Source organism: Taudactylus pleione, unplaced genomic scaffold, assembly GCF_031769625.1.
Source record: "Taudactylus pleione unplaced genomic scaffold, aTauple2 ptg001351l, whole genome shotgun sequence".
Taxonomy (NCBI): Eukaryota; Metazoa; Chordata; class Amphibia; order Anura; family Myobatrachidae; genus Taudactylus; species Taudactylus pleione.
In genome coordinates, this window is record NW_028285751.1 from 1353572 (window position 1) to 1380700 (window position 27129).

A 27129-nucleotide genomic window follows, 5' to 3' on the forward strand; every position below is an offset into this window, starting at 1 on the left:
GCTTGCAATTATGTCTATGTCTGATGACGAATTGCTTGGACGCTGCTCTGAGTCAGCGCAATTCCGATACGCACAAATATATATTTATAGTCAGAGTTTATAAACAGGTTTAATGTGTATGTCTGTGGGTGTTTCCATATGTTTTGAGAAACTCTGCATACTGATACATTTTAATTATTTGTTACAGGCATATTGTAACACAGATAGTGATATGATCAAAGAAGGGTTTTAAGGGTTTTTAAAGTTGGGAATCATTGTCAGGAACCTGCAGATCGTTAACAATTGTATACCTTTTTTTTCGGTGCTGTTTTGGTTCATAGGAACTGACACCTATACTCTAAGTGGAGAGGGGACTGTCTCAAGCTACCAGACAAGGTGGCAACAGCAGACAGCTGGGGGTCTCCCCCTGCTTAGAAATAAATCTTTATTTACAACTTAGAATTTGGTTCTGGCATATTTTAATATTTAGACATTGCCAGAAGTGAATAAAAGTTGGGGATATATATATATCCTCTATACTTCCTCTCTAGGTGAACTCATCAGCTCTTTTGACCTCCATTATCATCTCTATGCTGATGATACGCAGATCTACCTTTCCTCCCCTGATCTCTCCCCCTCTCTTCTGACTCGTATCTCCAACTGTCTCTCTGCTGTCTCTTCCTGGATGTCCCAGCAATTTCTTACACTTAATATGTCTAAGACAGAGCTGATCGTCTTCCCACCCTCCCACATAACCTCACCTCCCACTATTTCTTTATCAATTGATGGAATAACCATCTCATCTAGTCCCAAGGTGCACTGTCTTGGAGCGATCCTGGACTCATCCCTCTCCTTCAAACCACATATCCAGAACCTCTCACAGTTCTGTCGTTTGCATATCAAACATATTTCTAAGATCAGACCCTTTCTCACCCAGGATGCTACTAAGAACCTCATACACTCACCTGTCATCTCCAAATTGGACTACTGTAACCTCCTCCTATCTGGCCTCCCCAAATCCCATCTCTCTCCTCTCCAGTCTATCCTTAATGTTGCTGCACGGCTTATCTTCCTCTCCAAACGCTCTTCATCTGCCTCCCCTCTCCTACAAGCTCTCCACTGGCTCCCCTTCCCTTTTAGAACCCAATTTAAGGTTCTCACGCTCGCTTACAAAGCCCTCACCCAATCTCCCATATACATCTCTGATCTCATCTCCCTTCACTCTCCTCTCTGCTCTTTTCGTTCAAATAATGCACGCCGCCTTTCATGCCAGCTGATTACTTCCTCACACTCCCGCCTCACAAGACTTTGCCCGCACTGCTCCCCACCTCTGGAACTCTCTCCCGCTTCCCATCAGACTCTCCACCTCTTTGCAATCCTTCAAACGGGCTCTCAAGACCCACTACTTCATCAACGCTTTCCAGCTCTCATCCTAACTCCCTGCTACATGCTCCCTCCTCCCTGCCTACCCCATTTGTGTCACCCCTGTCTGTCTTCCCCTCCCTTTTAGAATGTAAGCTCTTACGAGCAGGGCTTTCTACCCTCTTGTGCTTCTCCCTACTTTAGTTTCATCTACTTCTTACTCACCACTAGGACACCTAACACTTGGTGCTTATGCTCTGTTGCTTATCTGGGTGTTACGGTCACTACTGTAGCAATATATATTATCCATGTCCTGGTCCTGTATTGTATTGTTCTGCAAGTCACTTGTCTACAACTTAGTAAGGTGCTGCGGAACATTTGTGGCGCCATATAAATAAATGATAATAATAATAATAATAAATATATATATCTATCTCCATTACACATACTCTGATGTACATAACACACACACACACACACACACACATAAAACAAACATGCTTACATATAGACACTCACATGCGTACTCACATACATACGAACATTACACGGACGCACATATGCAAACGCATATGTATAAAAAGGTTCCTTCACATTAAACATGATATTAGAGGTTTAAGTAGCGAATAATTATGTTGTGAAATGTATGTATATGATATTTAAGGTACAGAAGCTAGTAGACAAGTCCTGTTTGGTACCATTCTAAATCCCTGTTTATTTGTAGATCATTGGTTCTATCGGCAAGGAGATCGCAGCATGCGTCTGCAAGATATGAATTATAGGTTAGAATGTATCTCTGTATGTAGTGTGATTTACTAGTTCTTCGGAGGGAAACCTACACAAAAAAGCAGTTGGAAAGCTGCTCCATACCTCTGATGACACCATATGAACTAACCAATGAACAGAATGACAAGGAGCAAGAACCAATGAGCATCTGTTATTCTGTGCCTTTGTCTCTGAAACCTGTACCGAATATAGGCTTGTGAGCTGGGCAGTAGTCAGTCATTTCTCCATATCCTTGGACGACGGTGACCACAGATTCAGGATTGAAATACTGCACACTGGGCCAGTGCACACGCGTATGTATCGGTTTGTACCTTTGTTTTTACTTGCTTTTGCGCTAATTGTGTTAGATCGAAGCGTGTAACTTTCTTTTTATTGCAATATAACGTTTTGTGTTTTGGAACAACAATTGGATTGGAAAGCAATTATTTCTTATGCGACTTGTAGCACTAAATAGCGACATTTTGGGTATATAGATTTAGGGGTATCAATATGTCTGTACATTTCAGGCACCTCGTTAGATTTCCCACTTCTATACCACAATAAGCAGAGAGAAGACTCAAAGAGACTATAAGTGACACGCTCAGAATAGAGCGTCTGGGACCTCATTAGATTTCCCACTTCTATAGCACAATAAGCAGAGAGAAGACTCACGGAGACGATGTCCGCAATGCAGCGGTTCAGGTTTCCTTTGTCATCCTTGATGGTGATTGGTCGATCTTCCTTAATACGCTCCATAGCCAGAGGACAGTCCAGCTGTAGAAACAAGAGTACCATTTACATGGAGTTCTACTTACCCGGGGTGCAGCCTTTACCCACTCTGGCGGGTACCCACCAAGTGCTCAAACATTCCTGAGCCACCCCCAGGGCGCCAGCACTTCACAATGCAAATAGGGGAGGAGTAGCAACAAGGCGCATTGGGCGGAGCCGCTGAAGCACAAGACTGATACACATCAGGTAAGTAGATCTCTAGATTTATAATGGTGACATTACTACAAGCAATGGGTGACTGAGAGGTGATGGCGGAGGAGAGCTCAGGAATGAGATGTGGGGGAGCGACATGACAGAGAACACAGGATCACCTATGGGTGAGGCAGGGAAATGCTACATGATGGCATGTTAAGGGAGGGGGCAGCAGAGGCATCAAAATGACGAGGAAAACTATAAATGGGACCTAAATGGGCCAGAACGGTCTCTAGACGGGACTCACCCTGTATTTTCTGCAGAAATCATCTATAGACCCAACTTCTGCTCCTTGCACTTGTTTAAACGCAGCTTTATACTGAACCAGGAGGCGGGAGCAGGCAGCTGTATACCTGAGAGATATATAAATATAAATGAAGTAATAGTGTCCAATGTTTATGTAAGATCCAACAAACATAAAATAGGAAAATACACTGAACATTCCAGGTCAATAATATTAATTCATCAGTACGGCTACTTATACCAACTGACCCCCTCCCTGCATCATCACATCATTACAGCTATATATACCCAATATACACCCAGGTGCTGAGGTACCTACTGACCCCCTCCCTGCATCACCACATCATTACAGCTATATACACCCGGGTGCTGAGGTACCTACAGACCCCCATCCTGCATCATCACCACATCATTACAGCTATATACACCCTGTGCTGAGGTACCTACTGACCCCCTCCCTGCATCATCACCACATCATTACAGCTATATACACCCAGGTGCTGAGGTAACTACTGACCTCCTCCCTGCATCATCACCACATCATTACAGCTATATACAACCAGGTGCTGAGGTACCTACTGACCCCCTCCCTGCATCACCACATCATTACAGCTATATACACCCAGGTGCTGAGGTAACTACTGACCCCCTCCCTGCATCATCACCACATCATTACAGCTATATACACCCAGGTGCTGAGGTAACTACTGACCCCCTGCCTGCATCATCACCACGACATCATTACAGCTATATACACCCAGGTGCTGAGGTACCTACTGACCCCCTCCCTGCATCATCACCACATCATTACAGCTATATACACCCAGGTGCTGAGGTAACTACTGACCCCCTCCCTGCATCATCACCACATAAATACACCCAGGTGCTGAGGTATCTACTGACCCATCATCACCACATCAATACAGCTATATACACAAAGGTGCTGAGGTACCTACTGACCCATCATCACCACATAATTACAGCTATATACACCCAGGTGCTGAGGTACTTACTGACCCCCTCCCTGCATCATCACCACATCATTACAGCTATATACACCCAGGTGCTGAGGTACCTACTGACCCCTCCCTGCATCATCACAGCTATATACACCCAGGTGCTGAGGTACCTACTGACCCATCATCACCACATCAATACAGCTATATACACCAAGGTGCTGAGGTACCTACTGACCCCTCCCTGCACCATCACCACATCATTACAGCTGAATACACCCATGTGCTGAGGTACCTACTGACCCATCATCAACACATCATTACAGCTATATACACCGAGGGGCTGAGGTACCTACTGACCCATCATCACAACATCATTACATCTATATACACCCAGGTGCTGAGGTACCAACTGACCCCCTCCCTGCATCATTACCACATCATTACAGCTATATACACTCGGGTGCTGAGGTACATACCGACCCCCTCCCTGCATCATCACCACATCATTACAGCTATATACACCCAGGTGCTGAGGTACCTACTGACCCCCTCCCTGCATCATCACCACATCATTACAGCTATATACACCCAGGTGCTGAGGTACCTACTGACCCATCATCACCACATCATTACAGCTATATACACCCAGGTGCTGAGGTAACTACTGACCCCCTCCCTGCATCATCACCACATCATTACAGCTATATACACCGAGGTGCTGAGGTACCTACTGACCCCCTCCCTGCACCATCACCACATCATTACAGCTATATACACCCAGGTGCTGAGGTAACTACTGACCCCCTCCCTGCATCATCACCACATCATTACAGCTGTATACACCCAGGTGCTGAGGTAACTACTGACCCCCTCCCTGCACCATCACCACATCATTACAGCTATATACACCCAGGTGCTGAAGTACCTACTGACCCCCTCCCTGCATCATCACCACATCATTACAGCTATATACACCCAGGTGCTGAGGTACCTACTGACCCATCATCACCACATCATTACAGCTATATACACCCAGGTGCTGAGGTACCTACTGACCCCCACCCTGCATCACCACCACATCATTACAGCTATATACACCCAGGTGCTGAGTTACCTACTGACCCCCTCCCTGCATCATCACCACATCATTACAGCTGTATACACCCAGGTGCTGAGGCACCTACTGACCCATCATCACCACATCATTACAGCTATATACACCCAGGTGCTGAGGTACCTACTGACCCCCTCCCTGCATCATCACCACATCATTACAGCTATATACACCCAGGTGTTGAGGTACGTACTGACCCCCTCCCTGCATCATTACAGCTATATACACCTAGGTGCTGAGGTACGTACTGACCCCCTCCCTGCATCATTACAGCTATATACACCTAGGTGCTGAGGTACGTACTGACCCCCTCCCTGCATCATCACCACATCATTACAGCTATATACACCCAGGTGCTGAGGTACCTACTGACCCCCTCCCTGCATCATCACCACATCATTACAGCTATATACACCCAGGTGCTGAGGTACGTACTGACCCCCTCCCTGCATCATCACCACATCATTACAGCTATATACACCCAGGAACTGAGGTACGTACTGACCCCCTCCCTGCATTATCACCACATCATTACAGCTGTATACACCCAGGTGCTGAGGTACCTACTGACCCCCTCCCTGCATCATCACCACATCATTACAGCTATATACACCCAGGTGCTGAGGTAACTACTGACCCCCTCCCTGCATCACCACATCATTACAGCTATATACACCCAGGTGCTGAGGTACCTACTGACCCCCTCCCTGCATCATCACCACATCATTACAGCTATATACACCCAGGTGCTGAGGTACCTACTGACCCATCATCACCACATCATTACAGCTGTATACACCCAGGTGCTGAGGTACCTACTGACCCCGTCCCTGCATCATCACCACATCATTACAGCTCTATACACTCAGGTGCTGAGGTACCTGCTGACCCCCTCCCTGCATCATCACCACATCATTACAGCTATATACACCAAGGTGCTGAGGTACCTACTGTCCCCCTCCCTGCATCATCACCACATCATTACAGCTATATACACCCAGGTGCTGAGGTACCTACTGACCCCCTCCCTGCATCACCACATCATTACAGCTATATACACCCAGGTGCTGAGGTACCTACTGACCCAACATCATCACATCATTACAGCTATATACACCCGGGTGCTGAGGTACCTACTGACCCCCTCCCTGCACCATCACCACATCATTACAGCTATATACACCCAGGTGCTGAGGTACCTACTGACCCATCATCACCACATCATTACAGCTATATACACCCGGGTGCTGAGGTACCTACTGACCCCCTCCCTGCACCATCAACACATCATTACAGCTGTATACACCCAGGTGGTGAGGTACCTACTGACCCATCATCACCACATCATTAAAGCTATATACACCAAGGTGCTGAGGTAACTACTGACCCCCTCCCTGCACCATCACCACATCATTACAGCTATATACACCCAGGTGCTGAGGTACCTACTGACCCATCATCACCACATCATTACAGCTGTATACACCCAGGTGCTGAGGTACCTACTGACCCAACATCATCACATCATTACAGCTATATACACCCGGGTGCTGAGGTACCTACTGACCCCCTCCCTGCACCATCAACACATCATTACAGCTGTATACACCCAGGTGGTGAGGTACCTACTGACCCATCATCACCACATCATTACAGCTATATACACCCAGGTGCTGAGGTACCTACTGACCCCCTCCCTGCACCATCACCACATCATTACAGCTATATACACCCAGGTGCTGAGGTACCTGCTGACCCCCTCCCTGCATCATCAACACATCATTACAGCTATATACACCCAAGTGCTGAGGTACCTACTGACCCCCTCCCTGCATCATCACCACATCATTACAGCTGTATATACTCAGGTGCAGAGGTACCTACTGACCCCCACCCTGCATCATCACTACATCATTACAGCTATATACACCCAGGTGCTGAGGTAACTACTGACCCCCTCCCTGCATCATCACCACATCATTACAGCTATATACACCCAGGTGCTGAGGTACCTACTGACCCCCTCCCTGCATCATCACTACATCATTACAGCTATATACACCCAGGTGCTGAGGCACCTACTGACCCCCTCCCTACATCATCACCACATCATTACAGCTATATACACCCAGGTGCTGAGGTACTTACTGAACCCCTCCCTGCATCATCACATCATTACAGCTGTATACACCCAGGTGCTGAGGTACCTACTGACCCATCATCACCACATCATTAAAGCTGTATACACCCAGGTGCTGAGGTACCTACTGACCCATCATCACCACATCATTACAGCTGTATACACCCAGGTGCTGAGGTACTTAATGACCCCCTCCCTGCATCATCACCACATCATTACAGCTATATACACCCAGGTGCTGAGGTACCTACTGACCCTTCATCACCACATCATTACAGCTGTATACACCCAGGTGCAGAGGGAGCTACTGACCCCCTCCCTGCATCATCACCACATCATTACAGCTATATACACCCAGGTGCTGAGGTACCTACTGACCCCCTCCCTGCATCATCACCACATCATTACAGCTATATACACCCAGGTGCTGAGGTAACTACTATCCCCCTCCCTGCATTATCAGCACATCATTACAGCTATATACACCCAGGTGCTGAGGTATCTACTGACCCCCTGCCTACAGCATCACCACATAATTACAGCTGTATACACCCAGGTGCTGAGGTACCTAATGACCCCCTCCCTGCATCATCACCACATCATTACAGCTATATACACCCTGTGCTGAGGTACCTACTGACCCATCATCACCACATCATTAAAGCTGTATACACCCAGGTGCTGAGGTACCTACTGACCCCCTCCCTGCATCATCACATCATTACAGCTATATACACCCAAGTGCTGAGGTACCTACTGACCCCCTGCCTGCATCATCACCACCACATCATTACAGCTGTATACACCCAGGTGCTGAGGTAACTACTGACCCCCACCCTGCATCATCACCACATCATTACATCTATATACACCCAGGTGCTGAGGTACCTACTGACCCCCTCCCTGCATCATCACCACATCATTACAGCTATATACACCCTGTGCTGAGGTACCTACTGACCCCCTCCCTGCATCACCACCACATCATTACAGCTGTATACACCCAGGTGCTGAGGTAACTACTGACCCCCACCCTGCATCATCACCACATCATTACATCTATATACACCCAGGTGCTGAGGTACCTACTGACCCCCTCCCTGCATCATCACCACATCATTACAGCTATATACACCCAGGTGCTGAGGTACCTACTGACCCCCTCCCTGCATCATCACCACATCATTACAGCTATATACACCCAGGTGCTGAGGTACCTACTGACCCATCATCACCACATCATTACAGCTGTATACACCCAGGTGCTGAGGTACCTACTGACCCCGTCCCTGCATCATCACCACATCATTACAGCTCTATACACTCAGGTGCTGAGGTACCTGCTGACCCCCTCCCTGCATCATCACCACATCATTACAGCTATATACACCAAGGTGCTGAGGTACCTACTGTCCCCCTCCCTGCATCATCACCACATCATTACAGCTATATACACCCAGGTGCTGAGGTACCTACTGACCCCCTCCCTGCATCACCACATCATTACAGCTATATACACCCAGGTGCTGAGGTACCTACTGACCCAACATCATCACATCATTACAGCTATATACACCCGGGTGCTGAGGTACCTACTGACCCCCTCCCTGCACCATCACCACATCATTACAGCTATATACACCCAGGTGCTGAGGTACCTACTGACCCATCATCACCACATCATTACAGCTATATACACCCGGGTGCTGAGGTACCTACTGACCCCCTCCCTGCACCATCAACACATCATTACAGCTGTATACACCCAGGTGGTGAGGTACCTACTGACCCATCATCACCACATCATTAAAGCTATATACACCAAGGTGCTGAGGTAACTACTGACCCCCTCCCTGCACCATCACCACATCATTACAGCTATATACACCCAGGTGCTGAGGTACCTACTGACCCATCATCACCACATCATTACAGCTGTATACACCCAGGTGCTGAGGTACCTACTGACCCAACATCATCACATCATTACAGCTATATACACCCGGGTGCTGAGGTACCTACTGACCCCCTCCCTGCACCATCAACACATCATTACAGCTGTATACACCCAGGTGGTGAGGTACCTACTGACCCATCATCACCACATCATTACAGCTATATACACCCAGGTGCTGAGGTACCTACTGACCCCCTCCCTGCACCATCACCACATCATTACAGCTATATACACCCAGGTGCTGAGGTACCTGCTGACCCCCTCCCTGCATCATCAACACATCATTACAGCTATATACACCCAAGTGCTGAGGTACCTACTGACCCCCTCCCTGCATCATCACCACATCATTACAGCTGTATATACTCAGGTGCAGAGGTACCTACTGACCCCCACCCTGCATCATCACTACATCATTACAGCTATATACACCCAGGTGCTGAGGTAACTACTGACCCCCTCCCTGCATCATCACCACATCATTACAGCTATATACACCCAGGTGCTGAGGTACCTACTGACCCCCTCCCTGCATCATCACTACATCATTACAGCTATATACACCCAGGTGCTGAGGCACCTACTGACCCCCTCCCTACATCATCACCACATCATTACAGCTATATACACCCAGGTGCTGAGGTACTTACTGAACCCCTCCCTGCATCATCACATCATTACAGCTGTATACACCCAGGTGCTGAGGTACCTACTGACCCATCATCACCACATCATTAAAGCTGTATACACCCAGGTGCTGAGGTACCTACTGACCCATCATCACCACATCATTACAGCTGTATACACCCAGGTGCTGAGGTACTTAATGACCCCCTCCCTGCATCATCACCACATCATTACAGCTATATACACCCAGGTGCTGAGGTACCTACTGACCCTTCATCACCACATCATTACAGCTGTATACACCCAGGTGCAGAGGGAGCTACTGACCCCCTCCCTGCATCATCACCACATCATTACAGCTATATACACCCAGGTGCTGAGGTACCTACTGACCCCCTCCCTGCATCATCACCACATCATTACAGCTATATACACCCAGGTGCTGAGGTAACTACTATCCCCCTCCCTGCATTATCAGCACATCATTACAGCTATATACACCCAGGTGCTGAGGTATCTACTGACCCCCTGCCTACAGCATCACCACATAATTACAGCTGTATACACCCAGGTGCTGAGGTACCTAATGACCCCCTCCCTGCATCATCACCACATCATTACAGCTATATACACCCTGTGCTGAGGTACCTACTGACCCATCATCACCACATCATTAAAGCTGTATACACCCAGGTGCTGAGGTACCTACTGACCCCCTCCCTGCATCATCACATCATTACAGCTATATACACCCAAGTGCTGAGGTACCTACTGACCCCCTGCCTGCATCATCACCACCACATCATTACAGCTGTATACACCCAGGTGCTGAGGTAACTACTGACCCCCACCCTGCATCATCACCACATCATTACATCTATATACACCCAGGTGCTGAGGTACCTACTGACCCCCTCCCTGCATCATCACCACATCATTACAGCTATATACACCCTGTGCTGAGGTACCTACTGACCCCCTCCCTGCATCATCACCACATCATTACAGCTGTATACACCCAGGTGCTGAGGTACCTCTTGACCCCCTCCCTGTATCATCACCACATCATTACATCTATATACACCCAGGTGCTGAGGTAACTACTGACCCCCTCCCTGTATCATCACCACATCATTACAGCTATATACACCCAGGTGCTGAGGTACCTACTGACCCCCTCCCTGCATCATCACCACATCATTACAGCTGTATAAACTCAGGTGCTGAGGTACCTACTGACCCATCATCACCACATCATTACAGCTATATACACCCAGGTGCTGAGGTACGTACTGACCCCCTCCCTGCATCATCACCACATCATTACAGCTATATACACCCAGGTGCTGAGGTACCTACTGACCCCCTCCCTGCATCATCACCACATCATTACAGCTGTATACACCCAGGTGCTGAGGTACCTACTGATCCCCTGCCTGCATCATCACCACATCATTACAGCTGTATAGTCCCAGGTGCTGAGGTACCTACTGACCCATCATCCCCACATCATTACAGCTATATACACCCAGGTGCTGAGGTACCTACTGACCCCGTCCCTGCATCATCACCACATCATTACAGCTGTATACACCCAGGTGCTGAGGTACCTACTGACCCAACATCACCACATCATTACAGCTGTATACACCCAGGTGCTGAGGTACCCACTGACCCCCTGCCTGCATCATCGCCACATCAGTACAGCGGTATACACCCAGGTGGTGAGGTACCTACTGAATAACACCTCACCACATCATTACAGCTGTATACACCCAGGTGCTGAGGTACCTACTGATCCAATATCACCACATCATTACAGCTGTATACACCCAGGTGCTGAGGTACCCACTGACCCATCATCCCCACATCATTACAGCTATATACACCCAGGTGCTGAGGTACCTACTGACCCCCTCCCTGCATCATCGCCACATCATTACAGCTATATACACCCAGGTGCTGAGGTACCTACTGACCCCTCCCTGCATCATCACCACATCATTACAGCTATATACACCCAGGTGCTGAGGTACCTACTGACCCCCTCCCTGCATCATCACCACATCATTACAGCTATATACACCCAGGTGCTGAGGTACCTACCGACCCCTCCCTGCATCATCACCACATCATTACAGCTATATACACCCAGGTGCTAAGGTACCTACTGACCCCCTCCCTGCATCATCACCACATCATTATAGCTATATACACCCAGGTGCTGAGGTACCTACTGACCCAATATCACCACATCATTACAGCTGTATACACCCAGGTGCTGAGGGAGCTACTGACCCCCTCCCTGCATCATCACCACATCATTACAGCTGTATACACCCATGTGCTGAGGTACCTACTGACCCCCATCCTGCATCATCACCACATCATTATAGCTATATACACCCAGGTGCTGAGGTACCTACTGACCCCTCCCTGCATCATCACCACATAATTACAGCTGTATATACTCAGGTGCTGAGGTAACTACTGACCCCCTCCCTGCATCATCACCACATCATTACAGCTATATACACCCAGGTGCTGAGGTACCTACTGACCCCCTCACTGCATCATCACCACATCATTACAGCTATATACACCCAGGTGCTGAGGTACCTACTGACCCATCATCACCACATCATTACAGCTAAATACACCCAGGTGCTGAGGTACCTACTGACCCCCTCCCTGCATCATCACCACATCATTACAGCTATATACACCCAGGTGCTGAGGTACCTACTGACCCCCTCCCTGCATCATCACCACATCATTACAGCTATATACACCCAGGTGCTGAGGTACCTACTGACCCCCTCCCTGCATCATCACCACATCATTACAGCTATATACACCCAGGTGCTGAGGTACCTACTGACCCATCATCACCACATCATTACAGCTGTATATACTCAGGTGCTGAGGTACCTACTGACCCATCATCACCACATCATTACAGCTATATACACCCAGGTGCTGAGGTACCTACTGACCCATCATCACCACATCATTACAGCTGTAAACACACAGGTGCTGAGGTACCTACTGACCCCCTCCCTGCATCATCACATCATTACAGCTATATACACCCAGGTGCTGAGGTAACTACTGACCCCCTCACTGCATCATCACCACATCATTACAGCTATATACACCCAGGTGCTGAGGTACCTACTGACCCATCATCACCACATCATTACAGCTAAATACACCCAGGTGCTGAGGTACCTACTGACCCCCTCCCTGCATCATCACCACATCATTACAGCTGTATACACCCAGGTGCTGAGGTACCTACTGACCCATCATCACCACATCATTACAGCTGTATATACTCAGGTGCTGAGGTACCTACTGACCCATCATCACCACATCATTCCAGCTATATACACCCAGGTGCTGAGGGAGCAACTGACCCCCTCCCTGCATCATCACCACATCATTACAGCTATATACACCCATGTGCTGAGGTACCTACTGACCCCCTCCCTGCATCATCACCACATCATTACAGCTGTATATACTCAGGTGCAGAGGTACCTACTGACCCCCACCCTGCATCATCACCACATCATTACAGCTATATACACACTGGTGCGGAGGTACCTACTGACCCCTCCCTGCATCATCACCACATCATTACAGCTATATACACCCAGGTGCTGAGGTAACTACTGACCCCCTCCCTGCATCATCACCACATCATTACAGCTATATACACCCAGGTGCTGAGGTAACTACTGACCCCCTCCCTGCATCATCACCACATAATTACAGCTATATACACCCTGTGCTGAGGTACCTACTGACCACCTCCCTGCATCATCACTACATCATTACAGCTATATACACCCAGGTGCTGAGGTACCTACTGACCCCCTCCCTGCATCATCACCACATCATTACAGCTATATACACCCAGGTGCTGAGGTATATACTGACCCCCTCCCTGCATCATCACATCATTACAGCTGTATACACCCAGGTGCTGAGGTACCTACTGACCCATCATCACCACATCATTAAAGCTGTATACACCCAGGTGCTGAGGTACCTACTGACCCATCATCACCACATCATTAAAGCTGTATACACCCAGGTGCTGAGGTACCTATTGACCCATCATCACCACATCATTACAGCTGTATACACCCAGGTGCTGAGGTAACTACTGACCCATCATCACCACATCATTACAGCTGTATAAACCCTGGTGCTGAGGTAACTACTGACCCATCATCACCACATAATTACAGCTGTATACACCCACGTGCTGAGGTACCTAATGACCCCCTCCCTGCATCATCACCACATCATTACAGCTATATACACCCAGGTGCTGAGGTATATACTGACCCATCATTACCACATCATTAAAGCTGTATACACCCAGGTGCTGAGGTACCTACTGACCCCCTCCCTGCATCATCACATCATTACAGCTATATACACCCAGGTGCTGAAGTACCTACTGACCCACTGCCTGCATCATCACCACATCATTACAGCTGTATACACCCAGGTGCTGAGGTACCTACTGACCCCCTCCCTGCATCATCACCACATCATTACAGCTATATACACCCAGGTGCTGAGGTACCTACTGACCCCCTCCCTGCATCATCACCACATCATTACAGCTATATACACACAGGTGCTGAGGTAACTACTGACCACCATCATCACCACATCATTACAGCTATATACACCCAGGGGCTGAGGTACCTACTGACCCCCTCCCTGCATCATCACCACATAATTACAGCTATATACACACAGGTGCTGAGGTACCTACTGACCCCCTCCCTGCATCATCACCACATCATTACAGCTGTATACACCCAGGTGCTGAGGTAACTACTGACCCCCTCCCTGCATCATCACCACATCATTACAGCTATATACACCCAGGTGCTGAGGTACCTACTGACCCCCTCCCTGCATCATCACCACATCATTACAGCTATATACACCCAGGTGCAGAGGTACCTACTGACCCCCTCCCTGCATACATCACCACATAATTACAGCTGTATATAGTCAGGTGCTGAGGTACCTACTGACCCATCATCACCACATCATTACAGCTGTATACACCCAGGTGCTGAGGTACCTACTGACCCATCATCACCACATCATTACAGCTGTATACACCCAGGTGCTGAGGTACCTACTGACCCATCATCACCACATCAATACAGCTGTAAACACCCAGGTGCTGAGGAACCTACTGACCCCCTCCCTACATCATCACCACATCATTACAGCTATATACACCCGGGTGCTGAGGTACCTACTGACCCCCTCCCTGCATCATCACATCATTACAGCTATATACAACCAGGTGCTGAGGTACCTACTGACCCCCTCCCTGCATCATCACCACATCATTACTGCTATATATACACCTAGGTGCTGAGGTACGTTCCTACCCCCTCCCTGCATCATTACCACATCATTACAGCTATATACACCCAGGTGCTGAGGTAACTACTGATCCCCTCCCTGCATCATAACCACATCATTACAGCTATATACACCCAGGTGCTGAGGTACCTACTGACCCCCTCCCTGCATCACCACATCATTACAGCTATATACACCCAGGTGCTGAGGTACCTACTGACCCATCATCACCACATCATTACAGCTATATACACCCAGGTGCTGAGGTACCTACTGACCAATCATCACCACATCATTACAGCTGTATACACCCAGGTGCTTAGATACCAACTGACCCCCTCCCTGCATCATCACCACATCATTACAGCTATATACACCCAGGTACTGAGGTACCTACTGACCCATCATCACCACATCATTACAGCTGTAAACACCCAGGTGCTGAGGTACCTACTGAACCCCTCCCTGCATCATCACCACATCATTACAGCTATATACACCCAGGTGCTGAGGTACCTACTGACCCATCATCACCACATCATTACAGCTGTATACACCCAGGTGCTGAGGGAGCTACTGACCCCCTCCCTGCATCATCACCACATCATTACAGCTATATACACCCATGTGCTCAGGTACCTACTGACCCCCATCCTGCATCACCACCACATCATTACAGCTATATACACCCAGGTGCTGAGATACCTACTGACCCCCTCCCTACATCATCACCACATCATTACAGCTGTATACACCATGTGCTGAGGTACCTACTGACCCATCATCATTACATCTATATACACCCAGGTGCTGAGGTAACTACTAACCCCCTCCCTACATCATCACCACATGATTACAGCTATATACACCTAGGTGCTGAGGTACCTACTGACCCCCTCCCTGCATCATCACCACATCATTACAGCTATATACACCCAGGTGCTGAGGTACATACTGACCCCCTCCCTGCATCATCACCACATCATTACAGCTATAACACCCAGGTGCTGAGGTACCTACTGACCCAACATCACCACATCATTACAGCTGTATACACCCAGGTGCTGAGGTACCTACTGACCCCCTCCCTGCATCATCACCACATCATTACAGCTATATACACCCAGGTGCTGAGGTACCTACTGACCCCCTCCCTGCATCACCACATCATTACAGCTATATACACCCGGGTACTGAGGTAACTACTGACCCCCACCCTGCATCATCACCACATCATTACAGCTATATACACCCAGGTGCAGAGGTAACTACTGACCCCTCCCTGCACCATCACCACATCATTACAGCTATATACACCCAGGTGCTGAGGTACCTACTGACCACCTCCCTGCATCATCACCACATCATTACATCTATATACACCCAGGTGCTGAGGTAACTACTGACCCCTCCCTGCACCAATACCACATCATTACAGCTGTATACACCCTGGTGCTGAGGTACCTACTGACCCCCTCCCTGCATCATCACCACATCATTACAGCTATATACACCCAGGTGCTGAGGTACCTACTGACCCCCTCCCTGCATCATCACCACATCATTACAGCTATATACACCCAGGTGCTGAGGTACATACTGACCCCATCCCTGCATCATCACCACATCATTACAGCTGTATATACTCAGGTGCTGTGGTACCTACTGACCCCCACTCTGCATCATCACCACATTATTACAGCTATATACACCCTGGTACTGAGGTACCTACTGACCCCTCCCTGCATCATCACCACATCATTACAGCTATATACACCCAGGTGCTGAGGAAACTACTGACCCCCTCCCTGCATCATCACCACATCATTACAGCTATATACACGCTGTGCTGAGGTACCTACTGACCCATCATCACCACATCATTAAAGCTGTATACACCCAGGTGCTGAGGTACCTACTGACCCCCTCCCTGCATCATCACATCATTACAGCTATATACACCCAAGTCCTGAGGTACTCACTGACTCCCTGCCTGCATCATCACCACCACATCATTACAGCTGTATACACCCAGGTGCTGAGGTAACTACTGACCCCCACCCTGCATCATCACCACATCATTACATCTATATACACCCAGGTGCTGAGGTACCTACTGACCCCCTCCCTGCATCATCACCACATCATTACAGCTATATACACCCTGTGCTGAGGTATCTACTGACCCCCTCCCTGCATCATCACCACATCATTACAGCTGTATACACCCAGGTGCTGAGGTACCTCTTGACCCCCTCCCTGTATCATCACCACATGATTACATCTATATACACCCAGGTGCTGAGGTAACTACTGACCCCCTCCCTGTATCATCACCACATCATTACAGCTATATACACCCAGGTGCTGAGGTACCTACTGACCCCCTCCCTGCATCATCACCACATCATTACAGCTGTATAAACTCAGGTGCTGAGGTACCTACTGACCCATCATCACCACATCATTACAGCTATATACACCCAGGTGCTGAGGTACGTACTGACCCCCTCCCTGCATCATCACCACATCATTACAGCTATATACACCCAGGTGCTGAGGTACCTACTGACCCCCTCCCTGCATCATCACCACATCATTACAGCTATATACACCCAGGTGCTGAGGTACCTACTGATCCCCTGCCTGCATCATCACCACATCATTACAGCTGTATAGTCCCAGGTGCTGAGGTACCTACTGACCCATCATCCCCACATCATTACAGCTATATACACCCAGGTGCTGAGGTACCTACTGACCCCGCCCCTGCATCATCACCACATCATTACAGCTTTATACACCCAGGTGCTGAGGTACCTACTGACCCAACATCACCACATCATTACAGCTGTATACACCCAGGTGCTGAGGTACCCACTGACCCCCTGCCAGCATCATCGCCACATCAGTACAGCGGTATACACCCAGGTGGTGAGGTACCTACTGAATAACACCTCACCACATCATTACAGCTGTATACACCCAGGTGCTGAGGTACCTACTGACCCAACATCACCACATCATTACAGCTGTATACACCCAGGTGCTGAGGTACCCACTGACCCCCTGCCTGCATCATCGCCACATCATTACAGCTATATACACCCAGGTGCTGAGGTACCTACTGACCCCTCCCTGCATCATCACCACATCATTACAGCTATATACACCCAGGTGCTGAGGTACCTACTGACCATCTCCCTGCATCATCACCACATCATTACAGCTATATACACCCAGGTGCTGAGGTACCTACTGACCCCTCCCTGCATCATCACCACATCATTACAGCTATATACACCCAGGTGCTGAGGTACCTACTGACCCCCTCCCTGCATCATCACCACATCATTACAGCTATATACACCCAGGTGCTGAGGTAACTACTGACCCAACATCACCACATCATTACAGCTGTATACACCCAGGTGCTGAGGGAGCTACTGACCCCCTCCCTGCATCATCACCACATCATTACAGCTATATACACCCATGTGCTGAGGTACCGACTGACCCCCATCCTGCATCATCACCACATCATTATAGCTATATACACCCAGGTGCTGAGGTACCTACTGACCCCCTCCCTGCATCATCACCACATCATTACAGCTATATACACCCAGGTGCTGAGGTACCTACTGACCCCCTCCCTGCATCATCACCACATCATTACAGCTATATACACCCAGGTGCTGAGGTACCTACTGACCCATCATCACCACATCATTACAGCTATATACACCCAGGTGCTGAGGTACCTGCTGACCCCCTACCTGCATCATCACCACATCATTACAGCTATATACACCCAAGTGCTGAGGTACCTACTGACCCCCTCCCTGTATCATCACCACATCATTACAGCTATATACACCCTGGTGCGGAGGTACCTACTGACCCCTCCCTGCATCATCACCACATCATTACAGCTATATACACCCAGGTGCTGAGGTAACTACTGACCTCCTCCCTGCATCATCACCACATCATTACAGCTATATACACCCAGGTGCTGAGGTACCTACTGACCCCCTCCCTGCATCATCACCACATCATTACAGCTGTATAAACTCAGGTACTGAGGTACCTACTGACCCATCATCACCACATCATTACAGCTATATACACCCAGGTGCTGAGGTACCTACTGACCCCCTCCCTGCATCATCACCACATCATTACAACTATATACCCCCAGGTGCTGAGGTACCTACTGATCCCCTGCCTGCATCATCACCACATCCTCATACACCCTGTGCTGAGGTACCTACTGACCCCCTCCCTGCATCATCACTACATCATTACAGCTATATACACCCAGGTGCTGAGGTACCTACTGACCCCCTCCCTGCATCATCACCACATCATTACAGCTATATACACCCAGGTGCTGAGGTACCTACTGACCCCCTCCCTGCATCATCACCACATCATTACAGCTATATACACCCAGGTGCAGAGGTACCTACTGACCCCCTCCCTGCATCATCACCACATAATTATAGCTGTATATAGTCAGGTGCTGAGGTACCTACTGACCCATCGTCACCACATCATTACAGCTGTATACACCCAGGTGCTGAGGTACCTACTGACCCATCATCACCACATCATTACAGCTGTATACACCCAGGTGCTGAGGTACCTACTGACCCTTCATCATCGCATCATTACAGCTGTATACACCCAGGTGCTGAGGTACCTACTGACCCCCTCCCTGCATCATCATTACAGCTATATACACCCAGGTGCTGAGGTACCTACTGACCCATCATCACCACATCATTACAACTGTATACACCCAGGTGCTGAGGTACCTACTGACCCCCTCCCTGCATCATCACCACATCATTACAGCTATATACAAACAGGTGGTGAGGTACCTACTGACCCATCATCACCACATCATTACAGATGTATACACCCAGGTGGTGAGGTACCTACTGACCCATCATCACCACATCATTACAGCTGTAAACACCCAGGTGCTGAGGAACCTACTGACCCCCTCCCTACATCATCACCACATCATTACAGCTATATACACCTAGGTGCTGAGGTACCTACTGATCCCCTCCCTGCATCATCACCACATCATTACAGCTATATACACCCGGGTGCTGAGGTACCTACTGACCCCCTCCCTGCATCATCACATCATTACAGCTATATACAACCAGGTGCAGAGGTACCTACTGACCCCCTCCCTGCATCATCACCACATCATTACTGCTATATATACCTAGGTGCTGAGGTACGTACTGACCCCCTCCCTGCATCATTACAGCTATATACACCCAGGTGCTGAGGTACCTACTAACCCCCTCCCTGCATTATCACCACATCATTACAGCTATATACACCCAGGTGCTGAGGTACCTACTGACCCCCTCCCTGCATCATCACCACATCATTACAGCTATATACACCAAGGTGCTGAGGTACCTACTGACCCATCATCACCACATCATTACAGCTGTATACACCCAGGTGCTGAGGTACCTACTGACCAATCATCACCACATCATTACAGCTGTATACACCAAGGTGATGAGGTACCAACTGACCCCCTCCCTGCATCATCACCACATCATTACAGCTATATACACCCAGGTACTGAGGTACCTACTGACCCATCATCACCACATCATTACAGCTGTATACACCCAGGTGCTGAGGTACCTACTGACCCCCTCCCTGCATCATCACCACATCATTACAGCTATATACACCCAGGTGCTGAGGTAACTACTGACCCCTCCCTGCATCATCACCACATCATTACAGCTATATACACCCAGGTGCTGAGGTACCTACTGACCCATCATCACCACATCATTACAGCTGTATACACCCAGGTGGTGAGGTACCTACTGAACCCCTCCCTGCATCATCACCACATCATTACAGCTATATACACCCAGGTGCTGAGGTACCTACTGACCCATCATCACCACATCATTACAGCTGTATACACCCAGATGCTGAGGGAGCTACTGACCCCCTCCCTGCATCATCACCACATCATTACAGCTATATACACCCAGGTGCTGAGGTACCTACTGACCCATCATCACCACATCATTACAGCTGTATACACCCAGATGCTGAGGGAGCTACTGACCCCCTCCCTGCATCATCACCACATCATTACAGCTATATACACCCATGTGCTCAGGTACCTACTGACCCCCATCCTGCATCACCACCACATCATTACAGCTATATACACACAGATGCTGAGATACCTACTGACCCCCTCCCTACATCATCACCACATCATTACAGCTGTATACACCATGTGCTGAGGTACCTACTGACCCATCATCATTACATCTATATACACCCAGGTGCTGAGGTAACTACTGACCCCCTCCCTGCATCATCACCACATGATTACAGCTATATACACCTAGGTGCTGAGGTACCTACTGATCCCCTCCCTGCATCATCACCACATCATTACAGCTATATACACCCAGGTGCTGAGGTACATACTGACCCCATCCCTGCATCATCACCACATCATTACAGCTGTATATACTCAGGTGCTGAGGTACCTACTGACCCCCACCTTGCATCATCACCACATCATTACAGCTATATACACCCTGGTGCTGAGGTACCTACTGACCCCTCACTGCATCATCACCACATCATTACAGCTATATACACCTAGGTGCTGAGGTAACTACTGACCCCCTCCCTGCATCATCACCACATCATTACAGCTATATATACCCTGTGTTGAGGTACCTACTGACCCATCATCACCACATCATTAAAGCTGTATACACCCAGGTGCTGAGGTACATTCTGACCCCCTCCCTGCATCATCACCACATCATTACAGCTATAACACCCAGGTGCTGAGGTACCTACTGACCCATCATCACCACATCATTACAGCTGTATACACCCAGGTGCTGAGGTACCTACTGACCCAACATCACCACATCATTACAGCTGTATACACCCAGGTGCTGAGGTACCTACTGACCCCCTCCCTGCATCATCACCACATCATTACAGCTATATACACCCAGGTGCTGAGGTACCTACTGACCCCCTCCCTGCATCACCACATCATTACAGCTATATACACCCGGGTACTGAGGTAACTACTGACCCCCACCCTGCATCATCACCACATCATTACAGCTATATACACCCAGGTGCAGAGGTAACTACTGACCCCTCCCTGCACCATCACCACATCATTACAGCTATATACACCCAGGTGCTGAGGTAACTACTGACCCCTCCCTGCACCATCACCACATCATTACAGCTGTACACACCCTGGTGCTGAGGTACCTACTGACCCCCTCCCTGCATCATCACCACATCATTACAGCTATATACACCCAGGTGCTGAGGAACCTACTGACCCCCTCCCTGCATCATCACCACATCATTACAGCTATATACACCCAGGTGCTGAGGTACATACTGACCCCATCCCTGCATCATCACCACATCATTACAGCTGTATATACTCAGGTGCTGTGGTACCTACTGACCCCCACTCTGCATCATCACCACATCATTACAGCTATATACACCCTGGTGCTGAGGTACCTACTGACCCCTCCCTGCATCATCACCACATCATTACAGCTATATACACCCAGGTGCTGAGGAAACTACTGACCCCCTCCCTGCATCATCACCACATCATTACAGCTATATACACCCTGTGCTGAGGTACCTACTGACCCATCATCACCACATCATTAAAGCTGTATACACCCAGGTGCTGAGGTACCTACTGACCCCCTCCCTGCATCATCACATCATTACAGCTATATACACCCAAGTGCTGAGGTACCTACTGACTCCCTGCCTGCATCATCACCACCACATCATTACAGCTGTATACACCCAGGTGCTGAGGTAACTACTGACCCCCACCCTGCATCATCACCACATCATTACATCTATATACACCCAGGTGCTGAGGTACCTACTGACCCCCTCCCTGCATCATCACCACATCATTACAGCTGTATACACCCAGGTGCTGAGGTACCTCTTGACCCCCTCCCTGTATCATCACCACATCATTACATCTATATACACCCAGGTGCTGAGGTAACTACTGACCCCCTCCCTGTATCATCACCACATCATTACAGCTATATACACCCAGGTGCTGAGGTACCTACTGACCCCCTCCCTGCATCATCACCACATCATTACAGCTGTATAAACTCAGGTGCTGAGGTACCTACTGACCCATCATCACCACATCATTACAGCTATATACACCCAGGTGCTGAGGTACCTACTGACCCCCTCCCTGCATCATCACCACATCATTACAACTATATACACCCAGGTGCTGAGGTACCTACTGATCCCCTGCCTGCATCATCACCACATCATTACAGCTGTATAGTCCCAGGTGCTGAGGTACCTACTGACCCATCATCCCCACATCATTACAGCTATATACACCCAGGTGCTGAGGTACCTACTGACCCCGTCCCTGCATCATCACCACATCATTACAGCTTTATACACCCAGGTGCTGAGGTACCTACTGACCCAACATCACCACATCATTACAGCTGTATACACCCAGGTGCTGAGGTACCCACTGACCCCCTGAAAGCATCATCGCCACATCAGTACAGCGGTATACATCCAGGTGGTGAGGTACCTACTGAATAACACCTCACCACATCATTACAGCTGTATACACCCAGGTGCTGAGGTACCTACTGACCCCCTCCCAGCATCATCACCACATCATTACAGCTGTATACACCCAGGTGCTGAGGTAACTACTGACCCCCTGCCCGCATCATCACCACATTATTACAGCTATATACACCCAGGTGCTGAGGTACCTACTGACCCATCATCACCACATCATTACAGCTATAAACACCCAGGTGCTGAGGTAACTACTGACCCCCTCCCTGCATCATCACCACATCATTACAGCTATATACACCAAGGTGCTGAGGTACCTACTGACCCATCATCACCACATCATTACAGCTGTATACACCCAGGTGCTGAGGTACCTACTGACCCCCTCCCTGCATCATCACCACATCATTACAGCTATAAACACCCAGGTGCTGAGGTACCTACTGACCCCTCCCTGCATCATCACCACATCATTACAGCTATATACACCCAGGTGCTGAGGTACCTACTGACCCCCTCCCTGCATCATCACCACATCATTACAGCTATATACACCCAGGTGCTGAGGTACCTACTGACCCCCTCCGTGCATCATCACCACATCATTACAGCTATATACACCCAGGTGCTGAGGTAACTACTGACCCCCTCCCTGCATCATCACCACATCATTACAGCTATATACACCCAGGTGCTGAGGTACCTACTGACCCCCTCCCTGCATCATCACCACATCATTACAGCTATATACACCCAGGTGCTGAGGTAACTACTGACCCCCTCCCTGCATCATCACCACATCATTACAGCTATATACACCCAGGTGCTGAGGTACCTACTGACCCCCATCCTGCATCATCACCACATCATTACAGCTATATCCACTCAGGTGCTGAGGTACCTACTGACCCCCTCCCTGCATCATCACCACATCATTACAGCTGTATACACCCAGGTGCTGAGGTACCTACTGACCCCCTCCCTGCATCATCACCACATCATTACAGCTATATACACCCAGGTGCTGAGTTACCTACTGACCCATCATCACCACATCATTACAGCTATATACACCCAGGTGCTGAGGTACCTACTGACCCAACATCACCACATCATTACAGCTATATACACCCAGGTGCTGAGGTACCTACTGACCCCCACCCTGCATCATCACCACATCATTACAGCTATATACACCCAGGTGCTGAGGTACCTACTGACCCATCATCACCACATCATTACAGCTATATACACCCAGGTGCTGAGGTACCTACTGACCCCCTCCCTGCATCATCACCACATCATTACAGCTATATACACCCAGGTGCTGAGGTACCTACTGACCCATCATCACCACATCATTACAGCTATATACACCCAGGTGCTGAGGTACCTACTGACCCCCTCCCTGCATCATCACCACATCATTACAGCTATATACACCCAGGTGCTGAGGTACCTACTGACCCATCATCAGCACATCATTACAGCTAAATACACCCAGGTGCTGAGGTACCTACTGACCCCCTCCCTGCATCATCACCACATCATTACAGCTATATACACCCAGGTGCTGAGGTACCTACTGACCCCCTCCCTGCATCATCACCACATCATTACAGCTATATACACCCAGGTGCTGAGGTACATACTGACCCCCTCCCTGCATCATCACCACATCATTACAGCTATAAACACCAAGGTGCTGAGGTACCTACTGACCCCCTCCCTGCATCATCACCACATCATTACAGCTGTATACACCCAGGTGCTGAGGTAACTACTGACCCCCTGCCCGCATCATCACAACATTATTACAGCTATATACACCCAGGTGCTGAGGTACCTACTGACCCATCATCACCACATCATTACAGCTATATACACCCAGGTGCTGAGGTAACTACTGACCCCCTCCCTGCATCATCACCACATCATTACAGCTATATACACCAAGGTGCTGAGGTACCTACTGACCCATCATCACCACATCATTACAGCTGTATACACCCAGGTGCTAAGGTACCTACTGACCCCCTCCCTGCATCATCACCACATCATTACAGCTATAAACACCCAGGTGGTGAGGTACCTACTGACCTCTCCCTGCATCATCACCACATCATTACAGCTGTATACACCCAGGTGCTGAGGTAACTACTGACCCCCTCGCTGCATCATCACCACATCATTACAGCTATATACACCCAGGTGCTGAGGTACCTACTGACCCATCATCACCACATCATTACAGCTATATACACCCAGGTGCTGAGGTACCTACTGACACATCATCACCACATCATTACAGCTGTATACACCCAGGTGCTGAGGTACCTACTGACCCCCTCCCTGCATCATCACCACATCATTACAGCTATATACACCCAGGTGCTGAGGTACCTACTGACCCATCATCACCACATCATTACAGCTATATACACCCAGGTGCTGAGGTAACTACTGACCCTCTCCCTGCATCATCACCACATCATTACAGCTATATACACCCAGGTGCTGAGGTACCTACTGACCCCCTCCCTGCATCATCACCACATCATTACAGCTATATACACCCAGGTGTTGAGGTACCTACTGACCCCCTCCCTGCATCATCACCACATCATTACAGCTATATACACCCAGGTGCTGAGGTACCTACTGACCCCCTCCCTGCATCATCACCACATCATTACAGCTATATACACCCAGGTGCTGAGGTACCTACTGACCCCCTCCCTGCATCATCACTACATCATTACAGCTATATACAACCAGGTGCTGAGGTAACTACTGACCCCCTCCCTGCATCATCACCACATCATTACAGCTATATACACCCAGGTGCTGAGGTACCTACTGACCCCCTCCCTGCATCACCACATCATTACAGCTATATACACCCGGGTGCTGAGGTACCTACTGA

At 49.0% G+C, this 27129-nt stretch overlaps 1 protein-coding gene across 3 annotated transcripts in view; it reads right to left on the minus strand.

Moving 5' to 3' along the window:
- Window positions 1-27129, minus strand: part of VPS28 (VPS28 subunit of ESCRT-I) — a 122818-nt gene that overhangs the window by 65731 nt on the left and 29958 nt on the right. For all 3 annotated transcript variants that reach the window (XM_088463385.1, XM_088463384.1, XM_088463383.1), the window contains 2 exons: window positions 3335-3440; window positions 2779-2880 (listed from right to left, as the gene is read on the minus strand). In XM_088463385.1, coding sequence (XP_088319511.1) covers window positions 2779-2880; window positions 3335-3440 — 208 coding nt within the window. The remainder of the gene's footprint in view (window positions 1-2778; window positions 2881-3334; window positions 3441-27129) is intronic.